Raw genomic sequence first — 17,102 nt, 5'->3', positions numbered from 1 at the left:
TGGATCTTGAGTAGCTAGGATTACAGCCACAAGCCATGAGCAACTGGTTTCAGGTTTTTATTTACAGCTTTTTCTAATTTTGAGAATCTTTCCTCTGTTTGTTAACACCTAGGCTCTAACAGTAGGTTTTGATACATACCACACTAAGCTACTGGAGACTCTATCTGAACTGGATTAAAAACATATGACTTCCATCATAGCATAAGCCATATTCTCCTCACACTGTACATGAGACCTGCTGCTAAGCAAGCAGTTTCTCTATAAGGAGGAACAGCATCCTCTTGTGGAAACAGATGCTTGCTTTATTAGTGTAACTGTTTGGGTACATATGATACATGGTGCTGGAAGACAGTGATAAGAAATGAAAGATTTTTGAACTAACCAGTTAATGTGCAACATGAAAAGAAGCCCTCATAATGTAAATGTTATTTTAAAAACAGGTAAATTTTAAAATCAGATCCCTTAAACTCTAAGAAGTCAAAGAAACTGGAATATCAACTTCTCTTTATAGAAAAATAGTTATTTGAGCATACAAAGTTTAATAGTCTTAATCAACTTCCCTGGTGGTAGTGCATATTTAAATTATATTCATATACTTTTCATCCTTATATTAATAACTCTTTAATACCTTCTCTTTAGCTACCATTTCCTCAGCTCAACATGGGAGATGATGATGCTTCCACCAAAAGGTGTCTAAATTCCTCAGAGGCTCATGTTTCCAAAGAGGTTTCTGGAGAATCTGCCTGTGGGTAAGCATGGAAACCCTGAGGATCTTCTGCTGGCTGTGAAGCTCACGTGGCCCTGAGACATTTCTTCTTCTGAGGTCATTTAGAAAAGGAGAAGTTCACGTGTAGCTAGCACAAACTATTCACAAGATAATTATCATAGACCAATTGAAGAGTCGAGAGTTTACTGGGCAGTGGTCCTAAGAAGGGCTGGGTTTATCAAAAATGCTGGATTAAAGCCTAGCATTTTTGACTAAGTTCTCTGTTAGTATGAGAAAATAACTAATTCTTTGCTTTAGTGACCTCAGCTATAAACAAAATGGGAGGATAGTCCAACTTATTTAACAAACATTTATCATATACTTCTGTGGAGGCACAACCTCAAATATCACTTAATCCATAATCATTAGGAAATGTTTAGTTTCCTGAGGAAGAGAGATATATTCAATTAACTAAATCTATTCTGCCTCATGAGCTACAAAGGGTAAATAAATTCTTCAGTTTTGTGTATAAAGGATATATAGTGCTGGTTTCAAGTGAACAGTCTTTAAAGTAGGAAGAAAATTATTCATGTTCTAGATTGCTAAATTGTGAATTTATAAAGTGAGACACTGTGTTAAAAATGAACTATACAAATTGTGGATGGATACAGGAAGGAAAAACTAGGAGAGAGAGAAGGAAGGGGTCCCACTATTCAAAAAGAAATGTTCTCATTAACTGACTTATGAAATGGCAACCCCTCTGTACATCTTTATTATAACAATAAATTATTAAGGAAATAAAGACAAAATATACAATCAAGCATTTAAAATTCTCAAATATCATTTAAATTTGTATTGCAATGATCACATTTTCTTATTTGACTATCTCATGTGTTAAATTATGCTCCTACATTTTCATTTTCCTTTTGCATTCATAATCCCATCTTTATGTTGTGTTGGATACCATATCATATACAAAAGATTCATATCATATCTTAGTTTATGTTTATACTAAGGAATTTTAAATTGATATTTAAATAAAAACCAGCCTTTCAAAGTTTTGTTAATAGAAATTTAAAATCTAAGAGATTGTTTATTGCTCATTGTGATTAACTAAAGAATAATCAATTCATTTTACCCAAACCAATTGAGAACAAGAGAAAAATGTTACACATATGTTATAAATAGAAAATATTCTCCAACACCAGGAGAAATTACAAAACACATTGTGACATTTTACCTTTTAAAAAGGTTTTTAAGTCAAGCTATACTAGCATATTTTTAAATTATTATATAGTTCTTAAAACATAGATTCTGGGCTGGGAGTTTGGCCTAGTGGTAGAGTGCTTGCCTAGCATGCACGAAGACCTGGGTTCGATTCCTTGGTACCATATACTTAGAAAAAGCCAGAAATGATGCTGAGGCTTAAGTGGCAAAGTTCTAGCCTTGAGAAAAATCCAAGGACAGTCCTCAGGCCCTGAGCTCAAGCCCAGGACTGGCAAAAAACAAACAAACAAACAAACAAAAACATAGATTCTACCTTCATGAAATCAATTAAAGGGAATTAAACTTAGTTAACAAAAACTACTTTAATCTTTTCTCTAAAATGGTGCATATCAATTTTCAAATTAGTCATTCCAGTTATTATAAGAATTGTTTAACGATCATATAAAGAAATGAGGCTTAAACTTTGTGCGTGAGAAGTGGTAGAGGTAGGAAATAAACTTACTTTTCCAAAGTGTTTCAATAAATTAATAGCAATTATTTAAAAAAAAACATGGTGAAAGAAATGTTCTCTGAGAAAGAACAGTAACTGTTGTCCTCACAGTACTAACAGCATAGGTCAGCTCCCTCCACATGGTTTCCCAAAGGCCTCATCAATTGTGCAGTCAGTGACAGAACTTAATGCTGTCAAGCACGCTCCTTGACACTAAGTGCTAATGACACAGTAGCATCATTGTTTAGAAACAGCTATATTAACCCCCTAAGGAATGTGATTATATGATGTCAGCCATGAATAAATGAACTTACACAACTGTGTTATTACTTGACTCCTTCAAAGATCTTTTTGAGATGTGTTCAAACAAAAGAAGACAGATGTCACTCCAAACCATGAAGGTGATTTGCTAAAATAAGTCAGCTTTGGGACCACATAAACACTCCTCTTTCATTTTTCTCAAATGTCTGCTGGTGTAGAAAGGCCTTAGCAAAGCAAAGAACTCAGGTCCAAAGTCCATCAACAGACAAATTCAGGTGAGGTAATTCTCATCTTACCTCTTGGTTTCTAAATGCCAGACAAGTCTACACCTCAGGATATTGCTCATGTATATATGGTGGGGTTTTTGCTTGTTTGACCATTTGGTTGACTGGTTGGTTGGTTTGATTAGGCTTTTGAGACTGTCTCACTATATAGCATAAGTTGGCCTTGGAATTGTAATCCTGCCACCTAAGCTTCCCAAGAGCTGGAATTATAGGTGTGTGACAAAACATCTGTCACACAGCTTCATTTACCAAACTGACCAGGCTTCTGTGGAAGCATGCACTTTCAGAAGAAATGCTAATTGTAATACATTAGATGGAAAAAGCAAATTTTTGTACACCCTCCCCCCAAAATACATATGGTAGCAAGAAGTTTACAAGGACTGAAGCGCACTCAGTCTAAAAGATTGATTTGCTAACAGAACAGTATGAAGGATGCCTGTTCTTTTATTTCAGATTGATTTAAGTATTTTATGATCATTATTAAATTAATGAGCATAGCTAGAAGTCACAAGCTGCCAGCCACAGGCCAAATCTGGCCTTTAACTGACTTGAACAAAAGTCATCAATGGTCAATATTTATTGAAGAAATAGGTCTTGCACAAACATGAATCATATGCATAAAAATGAATTTCTGATTTCTCAGGAAATACTGAGAAATGTAGAAAAATTGGGCTTAAGTTTCCAAGTGAGTATAATCACCTTAAGCTGAAAGAAGGCCATCTGGACTTTAAATAACATGACATGTGCTAAGCAGTTTCTGTAGACCCTTTTCTACACTTGTTCATATCACCTGCCTCAAGGAACAAGAATTATTAAAGAGGGGCCGGGAGTTTGGCCTAGTGGTTAAAGTGCTTGCCTAGCATGCATGAAGACCCGGGTTCGATTCCTTGGTACCACATACATAGAAAAAAGCCCGAAGTGGTGCTGAGGCTCAAGTGGTAGAGCTCTAGCCTTGAGAAAGTCCAAGGACAGTGCTCAGGCCCTGAGCTCAAGCCCAGGACTGGCAAAAAAAAAAAAAAGAAAAAAAAGAATTATTAAAGAGTTACCACAACTCCATCCATATTAATTAATTGCCTTTCTTCTTTTCACATCTTTACCTTATAGATACCCCTTCAGTGGTAAGAGTAGAGATTACTTATATCCTCTCACAGATCATAAACTATGAGTATAGATGGTTTAATAATAAAATTTATAGAGGGTATAAAGTTTACTGACTAACAAGTAACCACCACCCATTCAGGATTGACTTCTCAAATTAGCTAGTACGATTACACAAAAAAAATATGAGGCTAGAGAAATTCGATTTGGGGTTAGAAAATAAAAACAATGTGAAATAATGAAAATGTGTGCCTATCCTATTCAATGTTTATGGGGTTTTTTTTTTTAGTAAGACATACAGTCTTAAATTAGCTAGCCCATTCAAGGAAGAATGATGGATGGTTACCATTTCTAGTGTTTAATGATATTGTTATGTTACCAAAGAGAGCAAGTCAGCATGAGTTTAAGCCCCAAATGACTGAAATATACATGTAAATGCATCCACAGTTAGCAATGTTCATTACTGATATCTCACTTGGCCTTATAAAGAGACAATTCTTACCTTGTCAGTGGTCCTAGATCGCCTGAGTCTTGGCTTCCAGCTTCACTGGGAGTGCTCACTGATTTCGAGGAGGGAGACATAGGGGTTGGGACTAAATAATGAAAATAACAGGTATCCCATGTTAAAAAATGCAGCGGCTGCACTGGAGAAGAGCAGTGTCAGACAAATCAAAGCAAATGGGCCCAAATTAAAGTGGTTGTATGGTCAGGAGAGATTGAAATGGGATAAGGAAAAAAAAAGGAAAGAAAAGGAAGAAAGTCAAGTGAATAATTCATTATTTGGAAATTAAAGTTTGAAATGAATTTAGACAGGGTTAATTTAGAGATTGGCAGGCCATGTCCACCTAAACAAAGTAAAATGGAGAACCAAACTAGCTATCCAGATAATTCAAGTTAATCATCTGTCCAATATGAATTATCCAGATAATTCCAATTCTTCATTTTATTTTGTTGGTATAGATGTGATCTATAAAAGAAATAGTATGGGCATCTATAAAACTAAAAGATTATGAAATAATTTTAAGTGGTGAAGGAACGTCAGAACATCTGTTATATATCTACACTTGGAATGAAATGCATGGCTTATGGTGAATAAACTCCTTTGCCATAAGAGACTATGTGACAGATAGAGAAAGAATAAATGTCGAACCTGGTAATTTAAAAATCTCTCTCAAAACCAAGGGAAATGCCAGGCTGCTTTATTTTTTTTACGTGTAATTAATGGTTTCATGCCATTGTACTATTTACTGTGCTGGGGACTTGTTTTCTTTCCCCTCCCACAACTCTAAAAGGTACTGACAGATGTGTGGAAGTGAGTTGCCAGTATAAGGACAAGAAACAAGTTCAAAGGCTCAGTTCAGCATGAGCTGAAAGTCTGTGAGAAAAGGCTAAGTGAAATGCAAATGTCTTTTTCATCTCTATCCTTCAGAAATAAGCCAAGTATCTTTCAGCTAGAAGCTGCACCAACTAGCCAAGATGGCTTTAGGCCAGTCAGCAAGGGGTTCTTATTATCTTACATAGCAAAGAAGCCTGATAGGCAGGAAGTGCATAAATACACATTCCCATTTGGTTTCAATCAGGTGCAGTTCCCTTTTGTTTTTTATTTCATAGGGTAAAGGGCTTAATTATTTTGTCCAAATCCTATCACAAATCTGTTATAAGATCCTATATCTGCTATGTGAAGGAGTTGGGAATTTTCATGTGGCTATTCAATTAATTCCTTGATTACCCTCCATGCTCAGGCAAATGTAAGCTGGAAAGATGGATGAAAACTGAAAATGGCTGCCCTTGTCAGAGACCTGTGGCAGAGATGTGGGGAGAATTCAGAACTTATTTATTAATTGGGGATAGTTAAGTATTTTGTTTTTCAAAATTTAAATATTGGCTTCATGTAGGATAGAAAAAAGAGAATGTACTAAACAGAGGATGTGCTTAATCAGTGTTGACATAGCAACCACATCTCAAAGACTATTTTGAGGCACAAATATGAGTGATTTCAAGGTGTCTGATTTACATCGAGGTCTTTTGCTTCTCAAAAGAGGTCCATCAGATACCACATGGGTTAAATTTTCCATAATATAAAAAGGTTAAATAAAATAATCTAATTAGGACTTGCTATAGCATAATTAGACATATGTTACACATACTGAAAATGAAACTGAGTCAAAGAATACCTTAATGATATTTTAGTTTTATGTGTATGCATTAAGTGGTATCAATTTTTAACATTGATAGACATATTTATGGACCCAAGTGTGTTGAATATAGATGATTTTTAATCTGAATATAAGTAACTATGAAAAAGAAATTTTATTTTTGCGCAAAATGCAATGTTACTTAATGTAGAATTATACATTCTACAGTTACAGAATTGAAGAAAGAAAAACATTTTAAACTTATTCTGATATGATATATACTCCAATGTATTTATTCTGAAAGTTCTTTGTTATATTGGATATCATGTAGTTTTATAGACAACTCAGGCATACTCTTGAATGTATATACAAATAAAAGAATAAAGGAGAGATAGAACAACTGTCAGCTCAGTGACAAAATAAGTGCATTCACTGTTACCATCAACACAAATAAAAAAGTAATATTGGACTTTAGGATTAAAAGAAAGGATTCATGAGTTACCAGCTGGGAATGAATGAGTTAAAGGAGGGGTATGTCAGTGAAAATGCCAATTAGCAATGAAATCAGGATATACAATTGTCTAATAAATGTAAACTTGTTGGTTGTAGCTGCTAGTCTGCAGATTGTAGGTTTTCTATAATTTCCCTGCTACACATTCTCTTTTCAACATGGAATAACATGCCTGTGATGGTTATGACATTCCTAACCAGATATTCAGCATTTCTATAGGCAAAAGGAAGTTAGGATTCAGCAACAGAAAAGAAGTAAAATTTACTGGAAAAAAAATGTCAAGACTTCTTACATTTACCAAGTGGTAGCTCATTGAATAAATATGAAAGAATCTGTTCATAACACGATGGGAAAGTATGGCCACATCGACAATCAAGAAGTCATTAGCAAAGAGCTAATGGCTCTCCAGCCTTTCTTCCCATCTCCTCCCAGCCCTCTGAGTTCCAAAAATACATGCAACCTGAGCCATAAACATAGAATTTCTTAAAATTAAAAAAAAAACAAAAAAGTAAAGCTAGTAACGCCAGCAACTTCAAAGATTTGTAAATGCTGGACATGGCATATCCTGCTCAAATCCTCTTAGACATGGTATCACCAAGTGTTGTTAAATACCTAAAGGTGGTTCTGGCGATATGCCAATGCTCTGCAGCAAAGCCTCAGTCTCGCGACGCTTGCGATCCAGATCTGAATCATCCTGCACCGGTTCTTTCTTCTGCTGCATGTCCGCCTAAAGACATTAGATATCAGTAAGGGAAGTGAATATATGGTATCCACGCTCTTCCTGGTGGGAGCAGAAAATGATACATTCATGACCGTGAAAACCAGGCAAAAGCCCTGGTAAATCATAAGTATAAAGGATGAAAAATGTCCTGTAACTGCTTCATTTAATCCTTACTAACTTCATGCTTTGTCCTCTAGTGGGAGAATTTTTCCTGCTTCTATATAACATAGTGTGAAAGTTCCTCTCAGTTCTCAGTGAGAATATGAAATTCATCTATGTTTCATACACACATCATTCACATAACTTAAAGGTAATTTACCAATATTTTAATAGCTTGGTGCAGGAAACAGTATTTTATTGTGTGGGCTTCTCCAAATGAGATATCACATCAGCACCCCAAAACCTAGGGTTTTTTTTATAGCTTTTGCATTTCAGATTTTTAGATGAGGTATGTCAGACTTGTGCTTATAGATCTCTTTATGAACCACACTGTTTCTTCACAGAAAGAATATAAAATTATATTCTCTTTTCTTTCACCCCTTGCCATTTATTTATTTAGAGCCAATACTGGGGTTTGAACCCAGGGCCTGAGTGCTGTCCCTTATGTATTTTGCTCAAGGGCTGATGTTTTATCAGTTGAGCTATACTTCTACTTCCAGCTTGTTACTGGTTCCCTGAACAAGAGTGTCTCTTGGATTTTGTCTCTCTAGGCCTGCTTCACATTAAGGTGCTCAGATCTCAGCTCTCTGAATAGCCAAGTTATCACAGGTCATCGGTTACCACTCTATCCATTTAGACATGCAAAATGTGCAGACTGCTACAACTTAATTCCAGAACCAGATGGAAACCAAAGAACACACTCCTTACCACCTGCCATCCCCAATCTCCTATGGCTCTTTTCTGCTCTAGAAGAGGCTAAATCTCTGTTAGGCAAAACTACTTGATGTCACAGCAAAACAAGGGTCTGGCTTGGATCTGCCTTGTGTTTGTCCATAATTTCCCCCAAATGCATAAAATGGAAAAAAAAGTAGCGTAATTTAGAGTCAGATTTCTTATATCACATTGCACCACATTTTGTTGTAATTCTATGAAATTCAAGTTGTATATTAGAATGTCAGTTCCAAAGGAAACTGGTTATTAGTAAAGGATAACAGGTGCTCTAATACTCAGTAAGTGTTGACATTTGAAGGAAAGGAAGCATAATAACTTAATGCCTTTTTTGGCTTTGCATAGAAATAAATAGCCATTCCATGTCAAATCTCACCTCTATTTCACCCAAAAACAGCATATATAACAGCAAGCATCTCACGGGAAAATCATTATGTATGATGTCAAGGACAAATAAATTAATCTATCAATCAAAGTGTAATGGTGAGGAGAGATAGGGGATGCCAGAAAGCTCTAATGCAACTGCAATTATGACTTATTTTGTTGGAAAATCATAATTGCTACAAATCGGCTGCTTTGGTCTTCTAGGCTTGTACTATGAAAAACTATATTTCAGTTACAAGAGAAGAACTGTATTCAGGAGAAGTGGCTATGGAAGTTTACTATACTGCAGAAAATTTACTTCATAGAAAACTACTACAAAGTATTCTTGGCATCCACGCTCTTTATAAGACACGAGCTATTTCTACACTGCTACAAGTTAAAAATAAGGTATTTCTTGGATTGTGATGGTAAAAGGACATGCAGGCTGTGAACTGGGAGTCAAAAGTCTTAAATTCAGAGTAAAATAGCAGACAATCTGTGTTTCTTCTCTGGGTCTTTGCAATTCTGTTTACTGACAAGGACTGTGACCAATGGTCTCTAAAATCTTTTCTATTTCACACACTCATTATTTATCCACCCTGTGTCATACATTATTCTACCTACTTCTCACTTGAATTCCCTTTAACCTAGGTGTCTTACAAATCAATGGAAAGCCATTGGCATTACTTTGGGTTTTTTTTCTGGCAAAAACAGTATTTGCCACTGGACACTAGTGCAATAGGTGTTCACACCTATAACCTTACCTACTCAGGAAAATGTGTTCTGAGGATTGCAAATGGAAGGCAACCCAGGGAAGAAAGCCTGTGCAACTCTAATTTTCAATTAACCAACAAAAAACTAGGAGGTGGAGCAAGATGATATTGCCAGACTTTAGTGAAAAGGCCATGGGGACAGTTCTGATTTCAACTTCAGCAGTAGTTCATACACATATGCACACACACACACACACGCGCGCGCGCGCACACACACACACACACACACACACACACACACACATACACACACCCTATAATTAACATTAAGTACTAGACAAAGCCTAAACATTTTTAAGTGTTATACAAGATTTTTAAAAATTCTGCAACAGATTTGGGCTGTTTTCACTACCACTAAATAAAGAAAAAAAGGGCATGAACAAACTATTAATCACAAAACCATACATGCAGCTCAAAATCTTTTGCTAAATACAAGCTCTAGATTCCACTGTCCAGTTTTAAGGCAAATAATCTGGGCTGGGAAGTTGTGCCTCATGAGGAACCTAGGTCCCACAGAGTAGTGAGAGCTGCCTTGGGAATTCAACAACTTTTAATCTTCACAATCCTATAAAATGAATGTTACTTCTTTTCTATTAAGAATAGGTCTGAGCCTCCAGGATAGTGAAACAAAAGCCATATAATGAATGATTGTTGTCCTTAATGTACTATGTTGTCTCTTATCTCCTTTGCTGTCCCTTGGTTATCTCATATTGGTATAGTATCTCATTTTGTTATCTGATATATTGAATTTATTTGTATTTGGATATTTGAAATTTGATAGGGAAGGGGGGAAAACCAAGACAGGTGGGGGGGGTGGGGGGGGAGGGAAACGGGTACCAAGACATGTGAAAGGGTATCAATGTATGTGAATTAATGCACCTTCTATCTGGCAAATATCATGTAACCCTTTTACTAATTACAATAAAAAAATAAAGCAAAAAGAATAGGTCTGAGGGGGCCGGGAGTTTGGCCTAGTGGTTAAAGTGCTTGCCTAGCATGCATGAAGACCCGGGTTCGATTCCTCGGTACCACATACAGAAAAAAAGCCGGAAGTGGTGCTGAGGCTCAAGTGGTAGAGCTCTAGCCTTGAGAAAGTCCAAGGACAGTGCTCAGGCCCTGAGCTCAAGTCCAGGACTGGCAAAAAAAAAAAAAAAGAATAGGTCTGAGGCTGAGAAAAGTTAGAGAATATTCAACAATAAAGACATTTTAAGGGTTACACTTGGGAATGAACTTGGATTTGAGAGACCTCTGCACTGCACTATAGCTACCACTTACGTGATACCTGGTAAGAACCTAGGAGATACAATCACCTTATTACTCTGATTGTGTAGATGATCTGCCCATTTAGTTCAGATGAATTCTTTGAGGATTTCCCTGCTTTTTATGTAAACAGCACTGAATCAAATCATCTTACTCCACAATGCCTGAGCACCTTGTATTTATTTACCTCTTTCTTTTTCCTTTCTTCTTCCTTCCGTTTCTTTTCTTCTCTTATTTGTGCTAAGCGCTGCTTTTTGCGCTCAAGCTCAGCTTTTAAGTCACTTTTGTCAGACATGTTGGTTACCTTGGAGAGATAAAAAAAATGAATACATATATAAATAGACTCCTTTTATTATCCTTGCAAAAATCATTCAAAGGGATATACAGTTTGAAAATGTGACTTTTTATAATAACATATTACTTAGCCTATGCTGAAAAACAAAATAAAGTTAGGTCTGGGGTAACCTTATTCTTTCTCTTGTAGGTCCACATGAATGACACAGAAGTTCAGATCACTGAACTTATGATTTGAAAGAACAACTTAGTTCCAAATAAGTAACTATAGTGTACATTTCCCATATAAATTTCTTACCAAACAGAAGAAGAAGAGAGGGTGACTTATACAAAAACCATCATCATGATTTCTAGCTCAGATGCTAATGAAATTCATCCACATTGAGAAAAGAAACAGGCTGTCATGAACCCTTGGAGATGTGTCCTGATCAAATTTCTATGGACTCAATAACATTCTTCCGCTGGGCTTGAGGATTTCATTTGCCTACCATTTTATGCATCAAGGAAGACAGTTGCAGCCCTCACTCATTAATCTTCTTTCTATGTACAACTCCTCCAGAACTGTCACAATTAATTTTATCTCCAATACAATCTTATCTCTATAAAACTTCCATTTGCATACTGAATGCAACATCACTTAGTTTGGCACTCTCATTTTCCAAGTAGAAGGTGTTTATATACACATGAAATGGGAGAAAACACTGGGGTAAGTTCTTAAGAAAATTTATCCAGACAAGATTTAATTTTAATTTTAGTTGTGCTGGCAGTGTACATGGTTAGTGGGGCTGGAAATGCTTTCAAATAAAAGAAGGATCAGTTGCCAAAGATTATAGATTTGCATCTTAGATTTTGGAAGCAAGAAATGTAAAATCCTTTTCAATCTAAATTCCTGAAATAAAGGAACAGCAAGGAGTATGCTATGCATATGCAACTATGATAAATGCATCATGTATTCATTCCTATGCAGATGACAGGGTGGTAGAAGGCAAAACTTATCAAAGAATACAGAAGAATGAAAAATCCTCAAATCTCCTGGCATTGTCCATTGAAGGCAATCATGAACCTATAGTCATTCTAAGACATACTTTCAATCAGGTACAGAGTCTGAAATGTCATGCACACTTAGCATATACATACATGTTCTCTCACAGTGTGATGGTAAGGACTTGTGGAATAACAATTTTGATCACAACAATCAATCTCTGCCATTCACAATCATAATCTGTCTTCATTTTTCTACTGACAGTTACTGAGTATTAATCATTACTGGGTCCTGTATGCAGTATAAGGATAAAGAGTGAGAAAACCAGTTTTCTTTTGTCTATTTGTTTGATTCAAAGAATGTTTACTTCAAGTTTTTGAACATGTGGTGTAGCTGGAGATAATCTCTAAAATATTGGCTTACTGATTACAGATGACTGGCCCTTGGCAATCATTATAATATTTAATTTACTACCCAGGAAGACTGGAATAATTAATGCCTTTTGGGCAACTAAGTTAATGGAGGTGAGTAAGACCTCATATTGCCCACACAATATGAGATAGAACCAAAGTTCAAGCTTACTTGTGATCTGACCAAAAAATGTTTAGAGGCAATACAAAAGAATCAATAATCAATATGGATGTGTGTGGGGAGGGGGATGGGGATGGGACAAATAAGTAGAATTGAATTGGAAGCAAGGAAAGATTTGGATGTGCAAAAGTTTATGGAAAGAGGAAGCCAGCAAGTTGAGTATAAGAAATACAAATAAGGCTAGGAGTGTGGCCCAGTGGTAGAGGGCCTGCCTAGTATACATGAAGCCCTGGGTTTGATTCCTCGGTACCACATACACAGAAAAAGCCAGAAGTGGTATTGTGACTCAGGTGATAGAGTGCTAGCCTTGAGAAAGCTCACAGATTGTGCCCAGACCCTGAGTTCAAACCCCAGGATTGGCAAAAGAAACAAAGAAAGAGAAACAGACAGGCGAATGAGTCTAAATTAAAAAAGAAGGTAGTGGGGGAGAAGCAAACATAATAGAAGATAGATAGATAGATAGATACATAAATAGATACATAGATAGATACATAGATAGATACATAGATACATAGATACATAGATACAGACAGATACATAGATACATAGATAATAGACAGACATCAGTAAGACTCATCAAAAAGGGATAGGTAAGTAGGGAGGATGAAACATGGAAAACAAACAGTAACACAGATGGGGTAAATTTGATCTAAGTTCATTATATTCAAGTTATAAATAATCACAATTCACTGGGGCTAATAATATTTTTGTTTGTTTGTTTGTTTTGCCAGTTCTTGGCTTGAGCTCAGGGCCTGAGCACTGTCCTTGGACTTTCTCAAGGCTAGAGCTCTACCACTTGAGCCTCAGCATCATTTCCGGCTTTTTTCTATGCAAGTGGTACCGAGGAATCAAACCCTGGTCTTCGTGCATGCTAGGCAAGCACTCTACCATTAGGCCAAACTCCTGGCCCGCTAATAATATTTTTAAAGACAAAGAAATATATAAAGTCTAGTCAAAGAATTATGTGTGGAGGTAGTTGACAAAGCTTTGCCAATACAGAAAAGTGAGTTTCATTTGATATACTGTATGAGGGGCTGGGGGATCACAGCAGCTTGCTGAAAGGGAAAGTGACAACGGGGTAGCAGAATTTGCTCAAGCTTATACTTGTCCCTGCCTGCAGAACAGATTGAAGCAGAACTAAAGTAAGACAAGCTGCTGGAAGAGGATGCCAACATCAATCTCAGTCAACTGCATGTGCAGTGGAGTAGGAAGTGTAGACAACAGACAGAGTGTAGACAAGAGACAGAGTATAGACAAGAGACAAAGAGTAAAGAAGGACAAAGTCAACATTGGTAGTTGCAAAACAGGCAGATTTCTGTAACAGTTTCCTTTCAAGAATGCAAAGCAGGTAGTCAAACTAGGGGAAAAGGCAAAGAAAATGTAAAAAAAAAAAACCTATCATGTCATAATTGGATTATCAGTAGGATTTGGGGGCAGAATGCAACATCCAATACTTCTGATGTCATGGGAAGATGAAGAAGAAGCTGGAGCTGTGGAATAGAGACTTCAAATCGTCCCCCCACAGAGAACTTTTAATGTGTGTCACAGACATCAAGTCCAAAAAGAAGAAAGATAGATAGCAGAGCAGATAGTGACAAGTGCATCAGTTAGATCTTCTGATTAGCTTTTGTGGTTTTTAGAAGAAGCCAAAAAACTAGTAACCAGTAAAATATTGGTGGACAAAAATTTTAATACTAAAAATAGGTAAAGTTTCTTGGTAGAAAAAAATCAGATTCTAATTTTTCACATCATTAAATTTATATTTTGTCCCACGTGGATCAATCTAACTGTTGTGGCTGAATTTTGTTTTTTACCATCACAAATGAAATGTATAATCAGAAAGATCTCTGTTCAGGCAATAATTGTATCATTCTAAGCCAGAGAAAAACTTCCTAGAAAACACAACTTTCCTTCTTCAACATTTTCCCAGGGATTATCTACATTTTCCGAGTCAACAATTTCATTAAGCCAAAATGATTTTAAAAGTCTACACTCTGTTTTAAATGTATAGAGCTACAATGGGTAAGGCCACAGCTTTAATGAAGTATTTCCAATTATTCATTTTGGAATCCATTCCAAAACTGACACTGAGCCTAAACCTCTAGGGAGAGCCAAAATCTCAAGAGAATGCCCCATATAAAGTGGCAACTCCTGGGGAGATGGCTGAAAGAGTGGCTGAAAGTGCAGTGTCTGCACTGAGCTCCACAGGTTTTTCCTGGGGGCTGGTCATACTAACCCACTAAATCTCTCTTTACTTCAAACAAAGAAAATTGTGGAGCAAAGCATGAAGGACGTGAGTTATAGAGTGCCCTGTGGCTAATGTAGGTCACAGCTAAGGCAAGTCTGATGCTCTCAACGCAAGAAAATTCAGCATTAGAGCCACCCATTGCTAATTATTGTTAACTTACTTCACACAAATCAAAGGCTGGCCTCTTCTTTCATTGACAAATGACAAGGGGTCAAGGAAATAAATTAAAACTACTTCAGAAAACAAAAGGCCTCCATGTCTAATTATCTAAATGTTCCTCTACTCACAGACAAGGCATGGCTTGACTCCACCCAATTTGCACAGATTAGCCTCATTCAGTTTCATCCATTCTGGGGTCACTTGATGCACTTTTGCCCTGAATGCTTAGTATCTCTCACAGCAGTCCTACCCTGTGAACTCCTTTTCCATTGGCCTCTCTCCTGCTTCCCTCTGTCTGAGTCTGGCTTCACTTTCAAATCCATTTTTCCTGTTTGCTTCCACCACCCAATGTGTTACCTCTCACTCTGTGCCAACCCCTGGTATCACCCCGGTGAACACAATCTCATCTCTTCTTGTTTTCCTTTCTTTGTCTTTCACATTATACCCATTCCAAAGCAGATTAAACTTCTTCCTCTACTCCCCAACCCTAAATATAACCCTAACTTCTAGACAAAAACAGCAAGAAAAATATAATTCTTTTACTGGGATTAGGTGGGTGCTCTTACCACTGGAGAACACGTCTAACCCAAATTTTTGCTGTTTTATTTTTTGAGATAAAGCCTCACTTACTGCTCAGGTGTGCACCTTGGCCATCCACCTGTAGGAGAATCCCCAGGGCCTCTAACTGTAATGCTCCCAATCTCAGTCTCAGTAACTAAGATTATAGGAGTGAAGGATAACCTGGAATAGTCCTTAAACTCCAACTATGTGGCAGGGAAATTTGCTACCATCACTAATCATTTAGTTTACTACTTCCATACATCCTGAGACACCATCAGAGTGACACCATGGGCATCAATATATCCTGAAGGCAGATATCAACACAATGAGAAAAGCACAGGAAGCATTTCTGTGTAACTGAAAATGAATAGATTACTTTACTTTCATGGTTTCTTTTTTTTGTTTTTTACTTTGTGTGTGCATGTGTATGGTATGGTGATGGGGTAGTGGTGATGATGATGGTGGTGGTGGTGGTGGTGGTGGTGGTGTGTGTGTGTGTGTGTGTGTATTTCTGAGACATGGTCTTGCTGTTTAGCTATCGCCTCATTCTTTGAAAATCATTTTGATCTTACACAGTCCAGTTTTATCTTCAGGCCACTAGGACCTTCATTCTTCTCTCTGACTTAACCTACTTCTGATGACACAAGTTGATTTCTAAAGCTGTCAGAAACATATATATAACCAAATGGCACTACAGTGTATATACATACAACTTAAATGAGAGAGTTCAAGTTGTTTCTTTTTTCTTTGGTTGTGAGGCTTGATCTCTGGGCCTGGGTGCTGTCCCTGAGCTCTTCAGCTCAAAGCTAGAGCTCTACCACTTGAACCACAGAGTGAGTTCCAGTTTTCTAGTGGTTAATTGGAAATGAGGGTCTCAAGGACTTTAGTGCCTGGGCTGGCTTTGAATCATGATCCTCAGAGCTCAGCCTCCTGAGTAGCTAGGATTACAGGCGTGAGCCACTGGTGCCTGGCCAATTTAAGTTCTTTCTTTTGAGGAAAAGAAAAACTGGAAGACACAGCAGTAAAATCATTAAGCACAGAAATTTCAAGATACATTCATGAATTCTACAAATTAAAATGATTTAGAAACATCAGGACAATTTAATGTCTCAAGGATAGATAAAAGAAAATAGTAGAAGAGTGTGGGGCCTCTGGGGAAAGGTTTAGAGAACTCTGTGTGAGCTGGATATCGGTTGTGCATGCCTATAATCCTTAGCTACTCAGAAGACAGATCTGGGAATTGTGGCTCAAAGCCAGCACAGACAGGAAAGTCCATTTCTAGTTAATCACCACATATCTGGAAGTGGTGCTGTGGCTCATGTATAGAGTGCTAGCTTTGAGCAAAAAAGCTCAAAGCCCTGAGTTCAAGCCCCAGGGCCATTACAGAAACAACAGCAATAACAGCAACAAAAACCCTCTGTGTGAAAGATTTCTCTGTTGGCTAGACCAGTTAAGAGTTTTTCCTTCCTCACTTTCTCATATCACACACACACACACACACACACACACACACACACACACACACCAACCTGACTTGATGTTAGCTGTGA

At 37.1% G+C, this 17,102-nt stretch overlaps 1 protein-coding gene across 1 annotated transcript in view; it reads right to left on the bottom strand.

Moving 5' to 3' along the window:
* Dync1i1 (dynein cytoplasmic 1 intermediate chain 1) overlaps positions 1 to 17,102 on the bottom strand; it is a 266,609-nt gene that overhangs the window by 230,331 nt on the left and 19,176 nt on the right. The window contains exons 2-4 of the mRNA XM_090333142.1: positions 10,905 to 11,021; positions 7,325 to 7,439; positions 4,569 to 4,659 (exon numbers count right to left, since the gene is read on the bottom strand). Of these exons, the coding sequence (XP_090189268.1) occupies positions 4,569 to 4,659; positions 7,325 to 7,439; positions 10,905 to 11,012 (314 nt within the window). The 5' untranslated portion in view covers positions 11,013 to 11,021. The remainder of the gene's footprint in view (positions 1 to 4,568; positions 4,660 to 7,324; positions 7,440 to 10,904; positions 11,022 to 17,102) is intronic.

This window comes from Megascapheus bottae, chromosome 5 (assembly GCF_031878675.1).
Source record: "Megascapheus bottae isolate mThoBot1 chromosome 5, mThoBot2.hap1, whole genome shotgun sequence".
In the NCBI taxonomy this organism is placed as follows: domain Eukaryota; kingdom Metazoa; phylum Chordata; class Mammalia; order Rodentia; family Geomyidae; genus Megascapheus; species Megascapheus bottae.
The sequence above is the reverse complement of the archived record's forward strand: the minus strand, read 5'-3'. Positions and strand labels throughout refer to the sequence as shown.